Raw genomic sequence first — 15,732 nt, 5'->3', positions numbered from 1 at the left:
GGCCCAGGCACAACAAAAGTAGTAAGGAGGCCAGATCAGTGTTTTCTTTACTATAAACTTCATGTAACAAATACCTCATTTTTCATATTGACATGAATTTATTTCAGATCACAGAAGAAAGCGCAACAGAGTACCGTATTCACTTCATTGGTTACTCAAAGGCTTGGGACCAGTGGATTGGCAAATCTGACGTCGTTCTTCGAAGTTCCCAGAGAGTGGCAGAAACTCCTGTTGACATCAAAGCATCTGTGTTCTGCAAAAATCTTCAAGTGGAAATCAAGCACAAGTTGGACTCAAGCCGAAAGAACGATCCAAAGGTAGTTTTGTACGTGGATTGTGATCCTGATGTGTTTGAGCATTTGTTTGGAGAGAAACGCAGAAGAATTCGAATTTCAAATACTGTTTTAAGTGGTATATTCGACAAGGACTGGGATACTCGTTGCCTGAACAAGCTAGGCGATTATTGTTTTGTGACTGACAATACAATTGAGTTAAGTTTGACAAAACATCGTCCACTGCTGGAGTTCGTAAAAGGATGGGATGGTGAGCTTCATGAGCATCAGATCCATCGTGGCCACTTTTTGACCTTCGGTTTTGTACGAGGAGACGCCAAAAGATACACCGGTACAATGCATATGTAGTAGTTTGTTTTGAAATGCCAGCCATATGCCAGCAAGTATTCACCCGTCACTTGAACTGAATGTCAATATTCCTATAATTTTTGATTTTGTTAGAGCAAATTATTTGAACAAATCTTTGACAAGTTTGTCATTCGAAGTATTTGAAATTATATGTAAGACACATTCAGTTGAGTTAATATTTTCATCCCGTTTACAGAGTCGAATCAGGTGTTTGGTTTCAAATTTGATTAAACGCTGGAAAAAATCCTGGTCAGGTAGTGGAGCAAAAAAATCATTCAAGAATTGGTGTGATCAAACCTCATTTTGGAAGATCCATGTCCTGTCAACTGAGTTGGCAGGACATGCACTTGTAAACAAAGTCAAAACATTGAAAAGTCAAGCAAAAAAGCTTAAAAGAGAAAACAGGAACAGAGAAATTACAAGACTTGCTAGAAGAAGCCTCTCACATAAACGGTTCAAAGCTAGAGATATAAGTTCTTACAGTCGAAGTCAGCAATTTAAAGTCAAATCTAGACTTAAAGATCATTGCGCAGCAGTATTGAAATTTCTTGGACTGCATGGTTACGAAGCTCACACTGTTCAAGTGAAAAACAGTAACACTAAAGAATTTGAAACATTTACTGTTGTTGACACTGCGGAGAAAAACGAAGCATCAAATTCCTCCAAGCTATCAGAAAAAAATCTAGAAAAGATTAACCTTGCAGTTCTGGTTAAGGATTCTTATAACATTTCTGATGAAGCATTTAATGCCCTTGCTAAAATCTCAAATTTACCAAGGTTATGTGCTGTGAAAAAGCAAGGCAAACAAATTGGAAAGAATCTGTCTGTAACAAAAACACCATCAGACAAGCCAGGGATTCAGAGAAGTCTTGAAGAACTGCTTAAGTTGAAAATTGAAGATTTGGCAAGGTGCAAAAAAATTGACGCTGAACACAGTGACATCCATGTGAAACTGACAGGGGACGGAACATTCGTGGGAAAACACATTCACTTTGTTAATGTAACTTTCACTGTTCTTAATGATGAGGACCCTAACTCGCCTCATAGTCATCATCCATTAGCCATTCTTTGTGACCTGGAAAAATATGATAGCTTGAAAGTCCAGCTCTCTGATATCATACAAACTGTGGAGTGTTTTACTGAGTACATATTGGATGGTGTTAAGTATTCCATTGTTTACTATCTGAGTGGTGATTATAAGTTTCTCCTGACAGTTTGTGGCCTCAATAGTGCAAATTCTAAGTACCCTTGCATATACTGTAAACGAGAAAAAGGAACTCTCCACAATTTATCTGTTGAATCAGCATCTCGTACCACTGCAGAAATTGCCTGCCTTGCTCAGAAAACTTCCAAAGTAAACAAATACTGCTGTGCAAGAACTCCATTATTTGCAACAATTCCCATTGACAGAGTAATTATTGACGTTTTACACATGTTTCTGAGGATATCAGATGTGTTATTCAATTTGCTCATCATTGAGTTGCGAAGATTGGATGCCATTCAGAGTCGAGCATTAAAAGAGTTTGACAGGAATCAGGCAACACATTGTGCAGATTTGGAAAAACTCTTGTCAGACATAGGGATACCTGGGTTTTCTTTTTATCTTGGAAAAGAAAGTAAGGTGCTTAAGTGGCGAGATCTAACAGGGCCCGAGAAGATAAAACTTTTCAGGAATTTGCATAGAGTTAAAGACTTACTTCAAGGTATGTCTGAAGAAGAGGTGCAGCCTATTATTGACGTTTGGCAGGAATTCTTTGAAATTTATGAGTTGTTGCGATCATTTAATGAGTTCTGCACTGGAACAAATGACGGTCCAAAAATTGAAGAACTAAGAGTTCGTGTAAACCGCTGGCTGGAAATGTTTGTTGGTATTTATCACTACAGGCATGTAACGCCATACATGCACCTTCTAGTGAAACATGCAGCAGAATTGATAGAAAGACATGGTTCTTTGTCTATATTCAATGCACAAGGTCTGGAAAAACTGAATCACCTAATGACAGTAGACTACTTCAAAAGCACAAACCACTGGCAGGGTATCAAGGCACTAGACCAGCTAATGAGGAAGCAAAACAGAAAGTTGTGGCTTGCCAGAAATCAGATCAAACTGCAAAAAAACACAACATTAAATGCGCCAAGTGCCATAAAACTGGCCATAATTCAAAGACGTGTCATTATCATTAATTTGACAACAACTCAGGAGCTAAGTTAATAAGAACTGAGAAGAGTTCGTAGTGCAAGAACAGCTAGTTGGTTTAAATGTTATGCTGTTAAGCAACAATGAATCTATATAAAGGTTTGCTGATATTAAAGTCAATGCTTTTATGTTAATACAATTTATACAAATTGTGCACTCCTGTGTATTTTTACATGATTTATTTTCGTTAAAATAAACGTCTTCAGGAACGTCCAATATAAAAGGCTGGATTCTCACTGTGATATCATCATGACATGATATTCTTACTAGCTATTTTTAGAGAACAATTGTCCTGGGACGGGGTCTACCAAAGAAAGTGTGTTTTCGATTTACAATTTTACTCATGTGACATACATTGTGTATAGAAACTCAAGTAATCCAGCAAGTGACCTAGCTGACTAAGTGAACTTCAAAAAAAGTTTTTTTAAAAGAAGATAAATCATGTAAAAAATAACCAGGAATGCGCAAAATTATTTGTGTCCAACTGAATAAGTAAAAATAACAAGGTGTAACATAAAAGCATCATTACTTGTGTTCTATGTGAGTACAAGTACATGTATTTGTAAATTAAGGTTATTGTTTCAGTTTCATTACATGAATTGAATTTAAGTGTTTTAAAAATATGTTATTTACAGCAATTCCATTTAATGAACTTTCAGAGATGCTTGATTTTTTAACCAATTTAAATGTTCTAAGAAAGGAGAAATTGATTGAAATAAAATTTATTTTGGATTCTTTAATAGTGTACAGTTTTTTTAAGTGTTTTAAATTTGTTATTTACAGCAATTCCATTTGATGAACTTTCAGAGATGCTTGATTAAACCAATTTTTACATGTTCTAAGAAAGGAGAAATTGATATAATTTATTGTGTGATTCTTTAATATCTAGTGTACATTTTGTTTTACCCCAGAACATAATGATAAACATGTAGACTAAACAAAATGCTAAATAAGACTGTCACTCACAACACCCCAGCTTCTAAATTTGATGACATTATAATATTTTATTACAAAATGATACAATAATGAAGCGGATTGATGCACGCGTTTCCGCCCCTCCGGTATGTTACTTCAGTTGAAACCCCCACACGCAGAGTGGAGCAGGTCCATTTTGCGTACGCCACATTGCAAGTAGGTCATGTGTATGGTACCTGTACTGAAACTTCGGGTAGCGGGTGCATTAGTTGAACGAAAGAAGAAAAAAAAGCTGGCACCATCTTCTGTGTGATCTGAAGTACCTGGTACTTGTGTGGCAAAAATTCACTGGTGCTCGTGAAGAACATGACGGTTGTTTATACACAACGCATCGGGGACGATAGAGCAAGCATTCTAGCGCGCCCTCGTTACTTACAACGTAACACGGGTCATGAAGTGACATGAACTTGAATTTTGATTACAGCGGGTGGATTCTTTTAAGATATGAACATCAAAACACCACGAAATGATTGACTAATAATGCCTTCAACAGAATATGAAGTAGCAATAATTTTAAAATGTACAACTTCTTCGCCAACTGTCTGTAAAGTTTGAAACCCTATACGTTGTGCGCAACAGTTTCGGGCCGGGTGTGATCGACGTGCGACGCGCTATGCGTAAATGAGACTGCACTATTTGTAATGGTAAAGCCTGCGTAAGTGAAAATCTGAGGCCTGCGTAAGTTAAAATCTAAGGCATATGTTACTTAAAATTTAAGGCCTGCGTAAATTAAAATCCAAGGCAATATCTAAAATCTTAAATCTAAATCACACGAAACAACGCACAAAGATTAAAAAAACTAAAAAATTCATACACTGCAAGTCAGGCCCTGTATACAAAAGATAAAAATATATAGCATTATTTATATTAAAAATAGGCATTGTGAACCGGTACTCAACAACCAGCACTCAATGCATGTGTAAGTAAAATCTAAGGCCTTTGTAAATTAAAATCTAGGATAGTTAAAGGCACTTTTGTAATTGTCATTCAAACAAAATATTATTTTTACCTTTTTCAATTGTTATATTGTACCTGTTCTTTTAAGGGGCTTCCATATTGTGTGTGGGTTCGTATGCGAATATTATAATTTGTTTGCATCTTCTGGCATGGGGTGATATAGTTGGTTACCCGGGGAGAACTTTTAACTTTGACAATTACCAATAGTGTCCAGTGAGTAAAACTCACTGGACACTATTGGTAATTGTCAAAGTATGCATCAAATATCAAACCTGTGAAAATTTAAGCTCATTGGTCGTCAAAGTTGCGAGATAATAATGAAAGAAAAAATATCCATTGTCACCGGAAGTTGTGTGCTTTCAGATGCTTGATTTCGAGACCTCAAATTCTAAATCTGAGGTCTCGAAATCAAATTCGTGAAAAAATACTTCTTTCTCGAAAACTACATCACTTCAGAGGGAGCCGTTTCTCACAATGTTTAATACTACCAACCTCGCCCCATTACTTGTTACCAAGTAAGGTTTTATGCTATAAAATATTTTGAGTAATTACCAATAGTGTCCACTGCTTTTAAAGTAGTCATACCCCCTTCAATTGTTACCTCGAAGTATTGAATCTTATTAACTGGAAGCATAAAACTGCCAAGATCATTAACCACCGTCGATTTCACCAAACTCTTCCTAACTTGGGATTAATCTTAGGAAGAGTTCAGTTCCAAAATTAAAGACGTTAGGACGAAATGAACCCATCCTATTTCGGACGGGTTACTCTTCCTAACTCGAGGTAGGAGTAATCCAATCGTGAAATCGGCTGCAGGCTCACAAAATCACGACATTGCATTATAGCATTTACGTATTATGCACTTTTCCAGTAATTCCACGATTATAAATACAGGTTAAGCGCATAAAATCGTGACTAATTTTCAAGCACCGGCGTATAAATTATGTGCACCGGGAGCAATCTTTTAGTAGCTGCGTCTCAGTTAAGTGCGATCGTTATAATCATTCAGTCGAAATGTCTAAGGAAGAACCGAAATTGAAGCATTCAAGTTTGATTATTGCGATTTAATTGTGTTTGCGATTTGAGTTTGAATTAAATAGTGTACCACCCTTTGTAACTAGAACACTTTTAAGTCTTAAATGTTCAGGGCACTATTGGTAATTACTCCCACTAAAGTTGTTAGCATAAAACCTTACTTGGTGGTTACGAACAATGGAGAATTGATAGTCCAAAACAATGTAAGGCACGGCTCCCTCTGAAGTAACATAGTTTTTAAAATAGAGATAATCACTTGATTATCCATCTGAAAGCACACAAAGTTGTGCAACAATTTTTTTCCCGTTCATTCGCTGACAGTTTCGATGACCAAATGAGCCAATTTTCACAGCGTCACGGTTGTTTTATGCATGTGTTGGGATACACCAAGTGAAACACTGGTCTTTGACATGTACCAAACGTGCCCAGTGCCATTAAAGGAACACGTTGCCTTGGATCGGACGAGTTGGTCTATAAAAAAGCGTTTGAAACCGTTTGTTATGAAATGTATATGGTTGGAAAGATGTTTTAAAAGTAGAATATAATGATCCACACAAGTATCACTCAAAATTGCACGGTTTTCATTTTACGTCGCGAATTAACACGGTCGGCCATTTATGGGAGTCAACTTTTTGACTCCCATAAATGGCCGACCGTGTTAGTCGACGAGGTAAAACGAAAACCACGCAATTTTGAGGCATATTTGTGTAGATCATTGTATCCTACTTTTACAACATCTTTCTAACCATATCAATTTTATAACAAACGGTTAAAAACGCTTTTCAAAGACCAACTCGACCGATCCAAGGCAACGTGTTCCTTTAACCATGTTATAATGCCATTAAATTAATTTTTTTTAATGCATCCCCGTAAATTTTGAGACCGCTTGAGAGCGAAAGAAACTAACTGCGTAAAGTTCTTTTATTTTTCTCTTTCCCCCGACCGCGGCATATGTAATTTATAAATTATTTGAAAAGGGTTGCTTGAAATGACAAGATTCTTGGTGTTTCAATAAATGAGACAGAAAAGGAGGGCAGGTAAATTTCCCTATAGACAAATCATATTTAAAAGTGTTTTTAGGTTTGAAAGAGTGAATCTATATGACACTGAAAAGATAGTTGGTCTCATAAAAAAAGGTTTCAATTGGAATATTCACGAAAGGACGCCACGAAAATCTTGATTTTGTCATTGAACTCTCAGAAATCTTGGAAACGATTCATGAATGAACCCTGTCTTAAGGTCAGTGGACACTTTTGGTAATTACTCAAAATAGTTATGAATTGCATTATTTAGGCACTTAGACTTAAAATTTCAAGAAAAAGCAGTACGATACAAGAATATTAAAGGCACTGAACACCTTTGGTAATTGCCAAAGACCAGTCTTCTCACTTGGTGTATCTCAACATATGCATAAAATAACAAACCTGTGAAAATTTGAGCTCAATATTGGTGGTCGAATTTGCAAGAGAATAATGGAAGAAAAACACCCTTGTCACACAGGTTGTGTGCTTGATTTCGAGACCTCAGCTGAGGTCTCGAATTAAATTAAATTAATTTAGTCAAAAATTACTTACATTTCTCACAATGCTTTATGCTATCAATATCTCTCCATTGCTCGTTACCTAGTAATATTTTATGCTCAAAATATTTTGAGTAATTAACAATTGTGTCCAGTACCTTTAATGAAATAACCCCCACGCCTTCTATGTACATATCGGTCCTGTTGAGGCGAGTTATACGTGACTGTACATTGCCCGTATCAATCAACGGTTACAACACTGCAACGAAGTCATTAACTGTCTTATAAAGACACTGGACACTATTGGTAATTGTCAAAGACCAGTCTTCTCATAACAGACCTGTGGAGTGGAAATGTTTGCTCAATTGGTCATTGAAGTTGCAAGAAAATGATGTAAGAAAAAACACCCTTGTAGTACAAAATAGTGTGCTTTCAGACAGGAATAAAAGGCTTCCTTTTATTGTATTAGTGAAAATTACCTCTTTGTCAAAAACTAGCCTACGTTACTTCAGAGGGAGTCGTTTTCTCACAATGTTTTATACTATCAACAGGGCCCAATTTCATGGCTCTGCTTACCGCCGAATTCTGCGCTTACGATCGCGAATCCCCGCTTACGTGCAAGCGCCGAATTTCTGCGCTAGCCTTGTAAACGTAGATTGCCTAGTAACTTGAAGTACGCACGCGCAGAGCCAAAATTCGCCGCTACCCGTGAAATACGCTTGCCGTAAGCACAGAATTCCCTGCTTCCGCAAGCGCCGATTCTGTGCTTACGGTAAGCAGAGCCATGAAATTGGGCCCTGATCTCCGTTGCTCGTTATACCAAGTAAGTTTGTATGCTATATTTTGATTACTAAACGTGTACAGTGCCTTTAAATGCACTGGACACTATTAGATAAAACACAAAACAATTGTTAGCATAAAAACTTACTTAGTAACGAACAATGGAGAGCTGTTGATAGTATACAACTTTTTCTTTCATTGTTCTCTTGCAACTTCGACGACCAATATTAAGCGAAATTTTGTGCGTGTTTGTTATGTTATGCATGTTGAGATACACCAAGTGAGAATACTGCCCTTTTCCCAAGGGTAATTTTCTCTATTTCGAATTTGAGCGAATTACGAAGAATAAACTGGTTAATGCAGTCGGGAAGGAAATGATGCAAGGCTGTGGATTACTGTTTAACACTACCTCGAGATAATCATACGGCGGTTTCTCCGCCTCATTGTAACAAAAATAAATTAGGTTTCCAAGTCGAGGATTTATTGCAATTTGTTTTGTGTCTGATACAATGGCTTTATTTGGATCTACGAACCCATGCGAGTATACCGTACAATATTAAAATCAAATTTCACTATCATGCATCAAAGTATGAAGCTGACAGCAGCGACAAGGCGCTGTTTACAACATGAAGTAAAACAAAACATTTTTTGACCTTCTTTGAGATGTTTTCTCTTCTTTATGTCTACAGTGTAGATATCAATCGTTGTGTTTTTCCTTGTTTTTTTTCTTATTATTATTACTTTTTTTGTTTGTAAAATCTTGTTTCATTCCATCTTTGGAAGGCTGCTTTTTATATTATTTTAGTTATAATATTCAACTACATGCAATCATTTGTAATCTAAGGCATTGGAAAGAATCCTTTATTTATCCTCCATTCATTTTTTTGTAATTATGACATGAGGGTTGGCTATGACTTAAGAAAAAATTATTTGATGAAAACTTCAATAAGTGTTTTTAATACAGTGGACACTATTAGTAATTGTCAAAGACCAGTCTTCTCCGTTGTAGTGTCTCAACATATGCATAAAATAACAAACCTGTGAAAATTTGAGCTCGATTGGTCGTCGAAGTTGCGAGACAGTAATGAAAGAAAAAATACCCTTGTCACTCGAAGTTGTGTGCTGTTAGATGGTTGATTTCGAGACCTCAAATTTTAAATCTGAGGTCTCGAAATCAAATTCGTGGAAAATTACGGTTTTCTCGAAAACCATGTCACTTCAGAGGGAGCCGTTTCTCACAATGTTTTATACTATCAACCTCTCCCCATTACTCGTCACCAAGTAAGGTTCAATGCTAATAATTATGTTGAGTAATTACCAATAGTGTCCACTGCCTTTAAACTAATTTGTGGTGTGCTATCGGGTAGGCTATTAGGCCTAATATTTTATCTATAATAATTGTTTCCTCCATGCATTTGTAATCGAATGCATTAGGAGGAAGCCTTCATATATATTCTTCATTCCTTCCTTTTTTGCGTTGACATGAGGATAGACTTTAATAAAAAGGAAATTTTTGATGAAAACGTTAATGAGTTTTTAAAAACTAATTAGTCATGTGCATTCTGGTAGAGTAGATTAGTCATTGCGCAAGTCTGTGGTATACATGTGAAAAAGGTGACGTAAAAACCTAATATATATAGAATGGTTTATTAACAAATGTCATAAGCAGCCACATGTTGAATTGCAACAATTTACAATAAAAAGGGTAAACAATACAAAATTTGATAAAAAAGTTATACAAACATAAAACAGCAGATTACGTTGTTCTCTGGAAAGGAATATTAAAAGTAAAACATAAAACCAGCGCAAACAGTGAATTTATTTAAGACTCTAATAAAAACTTTGCTTCAATTCTCCTGTTGTTTTACTTTGTTTTCTAAAATATGTTTAATGTATGTACATGTGCTTGTAAATGTGATTGCCCGAATAAATATTATTATATTATTATGTTTTCATCTAAAAGTACATAGAGACTTCTCTGTGATTGTGATATGCGCTATATGCAAGAATGTTTCATGATTCTTATTTAAGTTTGATCGGAATGAGCCCAATTTTTAGATTATATGTCTCTGGTAACACCTAATAGCGGGTGAAATCAGAGTAAAATTCTGTTTGCGTTTTTCCTTTAAATTTCAAGCCCCTAAAACATAGAAACTGTTATAAAAATAAAACAAAAATTGTTTTTACACCAATTAGGAACATCCGGAAATGGGGCGTGGTCATGGACATTGAACATGACGAGATTGGTGGCAGTGTGATTTAGGTCTAAATTCCCTTTTTTTATCTTGTTGCGGTGCTTTTCTAACAATGACAAATGCTTCGGGCTGCTCTTTGTGCAGTTGCCTTGGATTCGCCAACTTTCCACAGGAATGCGTCGTAACTGAGTTCATAAATTACCTGTCATTCTGGACCCCGGTTCGAGAATCGCCATTTTGAGTGTATTGCTTTCAGCCTAAATTAACCATTAACCAAACCATAGAGTAAGGACTATCTTATCGACTCGTGCTGCTTATTAAATCACACGTGAGGCTGAACGTTCCATCAGCATGTGATTCGATGTTTACTAACTTCTGGAGACTGGGAACAAAACAGAAAAGGAGAGAAACAAGGTATCCGTGGGGGAGGATGAAGACTGGGGTAGTGTTTCGCACGGAATGTTTTGTCCAAAGTCTGTTTGTTTGGAAAAGAAGAGAGAAATCATACTTGTAGCCTGCAGAGAAATTGTGTGAATAGGGAAGAGAGTGTAGCCACGAAGACAGTTCTGATTGATATTTTCCCAGGACGTGGGTTCATCAAACAACTTTGTTAGTGTACGTAAACCCCTTAAGACTAACAGAAAAAGTAAAACCGGTACACATTCACAATGTTTCAGATATCTGTAATAGTTAAGGCGCAATCATTGTAAAATGAAGAGCACTTATGGGACAGGCTATTCTGAAACCATTGGAGGCGTGTCTGTGTTTTAAACGAAAATTTGGACTGGAGAGAGGGAAGGGTGTTGGATGAGTGGTATGTGGGGTAGGGGGGTTGGGGGGGGGGGGGGAATGTGGTGAGGAACAGCATACATCTTCCATGAAGTTTCCCATACATACGGTATGCCTAGAAACATTCCAAGTAAGATGTTGTACTTTCTCATAACGTGTGAGATGTCATATCTGTAACAGTAATTATTACGTAAAATGTAATGCCGGCATGTTATACATGTATGAGGAGTGCAAGGCATTAGTTCTTACGCAACGATCTGTTTTATGACTTGGGAGGTCGGATAGTTGGGTTTTAATGGAGGGGGGGGGGGTGAGGAGGGGGGGGGTGAGGGGGTGGGGGGGGGGCAGACAGAGTGAATTATTACCAAGCCACAGGTTTCCTCAAACAGTCTCCGGCCAATGGCTACAGGGACAAAGGAAAACAATATTATGTCTCCACGGGAAGGCAACAAATAGAATGTGTGACATGATGGAAGAGACTGTTTGTTAATATATTAGCCCCACATGTTCATTACTTTTCTGTGGTTTAGAAAACAATGTATGGTTAACGTTCTGTGATAAATAAACTCCAAATGTTTTGTTCATTGTTTCTTCATTAAAAGGTAAATAATCAAAGGTCGGGTAATAGACTGTTTAAAGGCAGTGGACACTATTGGTAATTACTCAAAATAATTATTAGCATAAAACCTTTCTTGGTAACGAGTAATGGGGAGAGGTTGACGGTATAAAACATTGTTAGAAACGGCTCCCTCTGAAGTGCCATAGTTTTCGAGAAAGAAGCAATTTTCCACGAATTTGATTTCGAGACCTCAAGTTTAGAACTTATATGTGTTAGCATCAAAACTTACTTGTTAAACGAGCAATGGAGAGCTGTTGATAGTGTACAACATTGTGAGAAACAAATTCTTCTGAAGTAACGTAGAAAGAAGTAATTTCTCACTAAAATATTTGAATTGAATTCGAGACCTCAACTGGGGTTTCGAATTCAAGGCATCTGAAAGCACACAAGGGTGTTTTTCTTCCATTACTATCTCGCAGCTTCAATTGAGTTCAAATTGTCACAGGTTTGTTATTTCATGCATAAATGTTGAGATACAGCAAGTGAGAAGACTGGTCTTTGGCAATTACCAAAGGTGTCCAGTGTCTGTAACCAATTAGTTAATGTTTTCTTTTTCTCTCAGTCAATGGCCGATTTTCACATGGATGCTTCAAAAGAAGGGATTGAGATCCTGGGAGCAGAGAGCTTTGTGGACAACCCCATTACCCAAGTCGGAAATATCAAGGTAAAAATCGTGCTTCAGTTTCCTTGTAGGACAATAATTTGAAGAAATAATTTCTTACATATCTTCCTTGATTGAATTGCCAAAGATCCTTCTTCTTTTTTAAACTGATTATACGCTTCATGGTCAGAGTCAATCAGTTTTGCTGTTGAGTTACCATAGTTTTGAATTTCTAGTAAATTCAATATCGTTATGGTATGAAACTCATTACAGCACAAAAAACAACCTGATTAACTGGTAGCCTTGCTCAAAGGCTCTTTACGCAAGCACCGACCCGCTCTGAATTTATGAATTACTGCACGGAACACAGCAGTACTTGATACCGTCGTGTCGAAGCATAGTTTTTCGAGGTTTCAACCTCGTACAACGAGGAGGCTTCGTTTGAGGCATTATTTAGTGCGTGCAACATCATCGAGTATTAACGTCAGTTTGCTCAGCTAACAATAAAATGTGTCGCTAAACACAATTTTTCTAAACTGGAAAATGTTTTTGTAAATTGAAAGATAACATACATTCAGCTAGCCAATGTTTTGTTACACTTCATGCTATCTTTCAGTTTGGAAAGACGAAAATTTTCAAGTTGAACTAATGAATATAACACTCAATTGAGATTATGTTATATGTACCGCAACGGTTAAATAGACATAAAGTTACATGGTATACATAACATTAAGGTTTGTTTTACCCTATTACACCGATGTTTGTGTTAGCACTGTAAACTCAGTTACTTTTCCCGAACTCTGGAAACAAAATCACAGGCACAAACAGCTTAAATATATTAAAGGAACACGTTGCCTTGGATCGGTCGAGTCGGTCGTTGAAAAGCGTTTGAAACCGTTCGTTATAAAATGCAAATGGTTTTCCTTTTACGTCGCGAAGAAATACGGTCTGCCATTTTTGTGGAGTCAAAATTTTGACTCCATAAAATTCCCGACCGTGTTAGTCCGATCCAAGGCAACGTGTTCCTTTAAAGGCAGTGGACACTATTGGTAAATAGTCAAATAATTATTAGCATAAAACCTTACTTGGTAACGAATAATGGGGAGAGGTTGATGGTATAAAACATTGTGAGAAACGGCTCCCTCTGAAGTGGAGTAGTTTTCGAGAAAGAAGTAATTTTTCACGAATTTGATTTCGAGACCTCAAGTTTAGAACTTGAGGTCTCGAAATCAACCATCTGAAAGCACACAACTTCATGTGACAAGGGTGTGTTTTCTTTCATTATTATCTCGCAACTTCGACGACCGATTGAACTCAAATTTTCACAGGTTTGTTATTTTATGCATGTTGAGATACACCAACTGTGAAGGCTAGTCTTTGACAACTACCAATAGTGTCCACTGCCTTTAAGATGAACGATTTTCTGTGATTGAAATTTCCTTCAAAATGGACAATGTGCACTTAAAAGTAATCTTCATTTAGACGGAATTTTATACAAACTTGTTTGTTTTCCGGTTACATTTTCCAGCAATTAGGAGCCCGTATAATAATAGGCGGCTTCTATAGCAACATGGCGAGGAGAGTTTTCTGCGCTGCCTATCATCATCAACTGTACGGTCCAAAGTACGTCTGGATCTTACCAGGTCTGTTTCAAACGCATGAACTTAAAAATATCCGTAAATTTACTATCTAAATGTAAAAGAGTGAAAAACACCACTCTTTACATTTCGAGCTGTCCCTCATATGGCTCTTTAAAAAGAGTGGTGGTTAGTTCACTCGTATAGAGGGGTTTCACTCCAGAACAGAGTGAAAAATCACTCAAAAAAAAGCAAACTTCAATCTAAAAGAGTGAAAACCACTCGAAAAATAGTTGTCCCTCATATGGCTTTTCTAAGAGTGTTTTTTTCACTATTTTACATTTAGCGAGGGCAATTTGGTGTCTTTGGAGTCTTGCTGGGTAACCCAATGGGTTTTGGGAACACTGATGGTACTTTTGTATTCCGTTATCTAAAAGAGTGGAAACCACTCGAAAAATAGTTGTCCCTATATAATGTGGCTCTTCAAAGAGTGCCTTTTCACTCTTTTACATTTAGAGAGTAGGCCTGTACCTACTCCGTAAAATGAAATTTCGTCGTTATTTCACGGACTTTCCGTAAATAAAAATATTAATTATGTTACGTAATGATAATCAATCACATTTGCCAAAATACCTACACATAAGTACACATTCTTATTTCAGCCACAACCGTGTATACATGTACAAACCCACATTAAAGCCATTGTACACTTTCGGTACAGAAAAAAACAAAGTTCACAGATTTACAAATAATTTACAGGGTTCCAGAAGGTAATGGTGAAAGACTTATCTTGAAATATTATTCCATGAAATGCTTTACTTTTGAGAAAACATTAAAACAATATCAATTCTCGATAGCGAGAATTACGGATTAATTACAAACACATGTCATGACACGGCGAAACGTCGGGAAACAAGGTTGGGTTTTCCCGTTATTTTCTTCCGACTCCGATGACCGATTGAGCCTAAATTTTCACAGGTTTGTTATTTTATATATTGTGATACACGAAGTGTGGGACTTGGACAACACTGTTTACCGAAAGTGTCCAATGGCTTTAAAGGACTTTATATTTTATGGAATGAAACAACTTCCCGGTAATTTTGCTGCAGGAATACGGTTTGTTTTTCTTCCGTGCAGCAAAATTAAATGAGTGACAAGCCTTTAAGGCCGTGTCCAAATTGGTGGCTACAGCTGCGGCTTCGACTGTAGCTAAGGGTGTTGCCATGGACTACACACCTTAATGGTAGTTGACTTGGAAAACTAGATGTAGCCGTAGCCGTAGCTGTAGCCACTTATTCGGAAAAGGCCTTCAAAGGAGGATTTTATCTCAAAGAAAGTCACGCCATTTTGCACCTGAAATATTTTTTTACAAAGGTTGCCCCTTTATTTAATTCCTCTTCGTCGACACAATAATCCAGCTATATACCCGTAAAGCGTTTCTTTCATATTTGTATAAGTGCTATTTGAACAAATTCATGTTCGTTGCACAATCTATGACCCTGTTCAAGATTTTCTAGGACTTTAATTTCTGTACACAATACGCCTACTAGAAAGGCAATGTAAGATAGAACTATGGACCCATTATAGACTAATGGTTTCTGAAATCGTTTCTAGAAAACTGAAATGGTTTGTAAATTATGAGAGCTTAAATGAACACGTCATTCTTGAACAAAGTGGGGGACATGTTATCACGATTGAGCAGGTTATACAGGCTATTATATTAAACTTTTAATGGAAAGTGAAATAATTCAGAAACTCTTTGAAACTTGGGCCATGATCCAAACCAAACCTTAGGAGCCGTTGAGAAAAATCAAGGTTTACAATGTGTTTTTTCGATTTTGTTTTGG

At 36.8% G+C, this 15,732-nt stretch overlaps 1 protein-coding gene across 1 annotated transcript in view; it reads left to right on the top strand.

The window, feature by feature from the left end:
- LOC139938647 (gamma-aminobutyric acid type B receptor subunit 1-like) overlaps nt 1-15,732 on the top strand; it is a 54,130-nt gene that overhangs the window by 22,366 nt on the left and 16,032 nt on the right. The window contains exons 4-5 of the mRNA XM_071934254.1: nt 12,270-12,371; nt 13,837-13,951. Coding sequence (XP_071790355.1) covers nt 12,270-12,371; nt 13,837-13,951 — 217 coding nt within the window. The remainder of the gene's footprint in view (nt 1-12,269; nt 12,372-13,836; nt 13,952-15,732) is intronic.

The sequence above is a fragment of the Asterias amurensis genome, chromosome 6 (assembly GCF_032118995.1).
Source record: "Asterias amurensis chromosome 6, ASM3211899v1".
NCBI classification, from domain to species: domain Eukaryota; kingdom Metazoa; phylum Echinodermata; class Asteroidea; order Forcipulatida; family Asteriidae; genus Asterias; species Asterias amurensis.
Note: the sequence above shows the minus strand (reverse complement) of the source record. Positions and strands in the feature narration are given on the sequence as shown.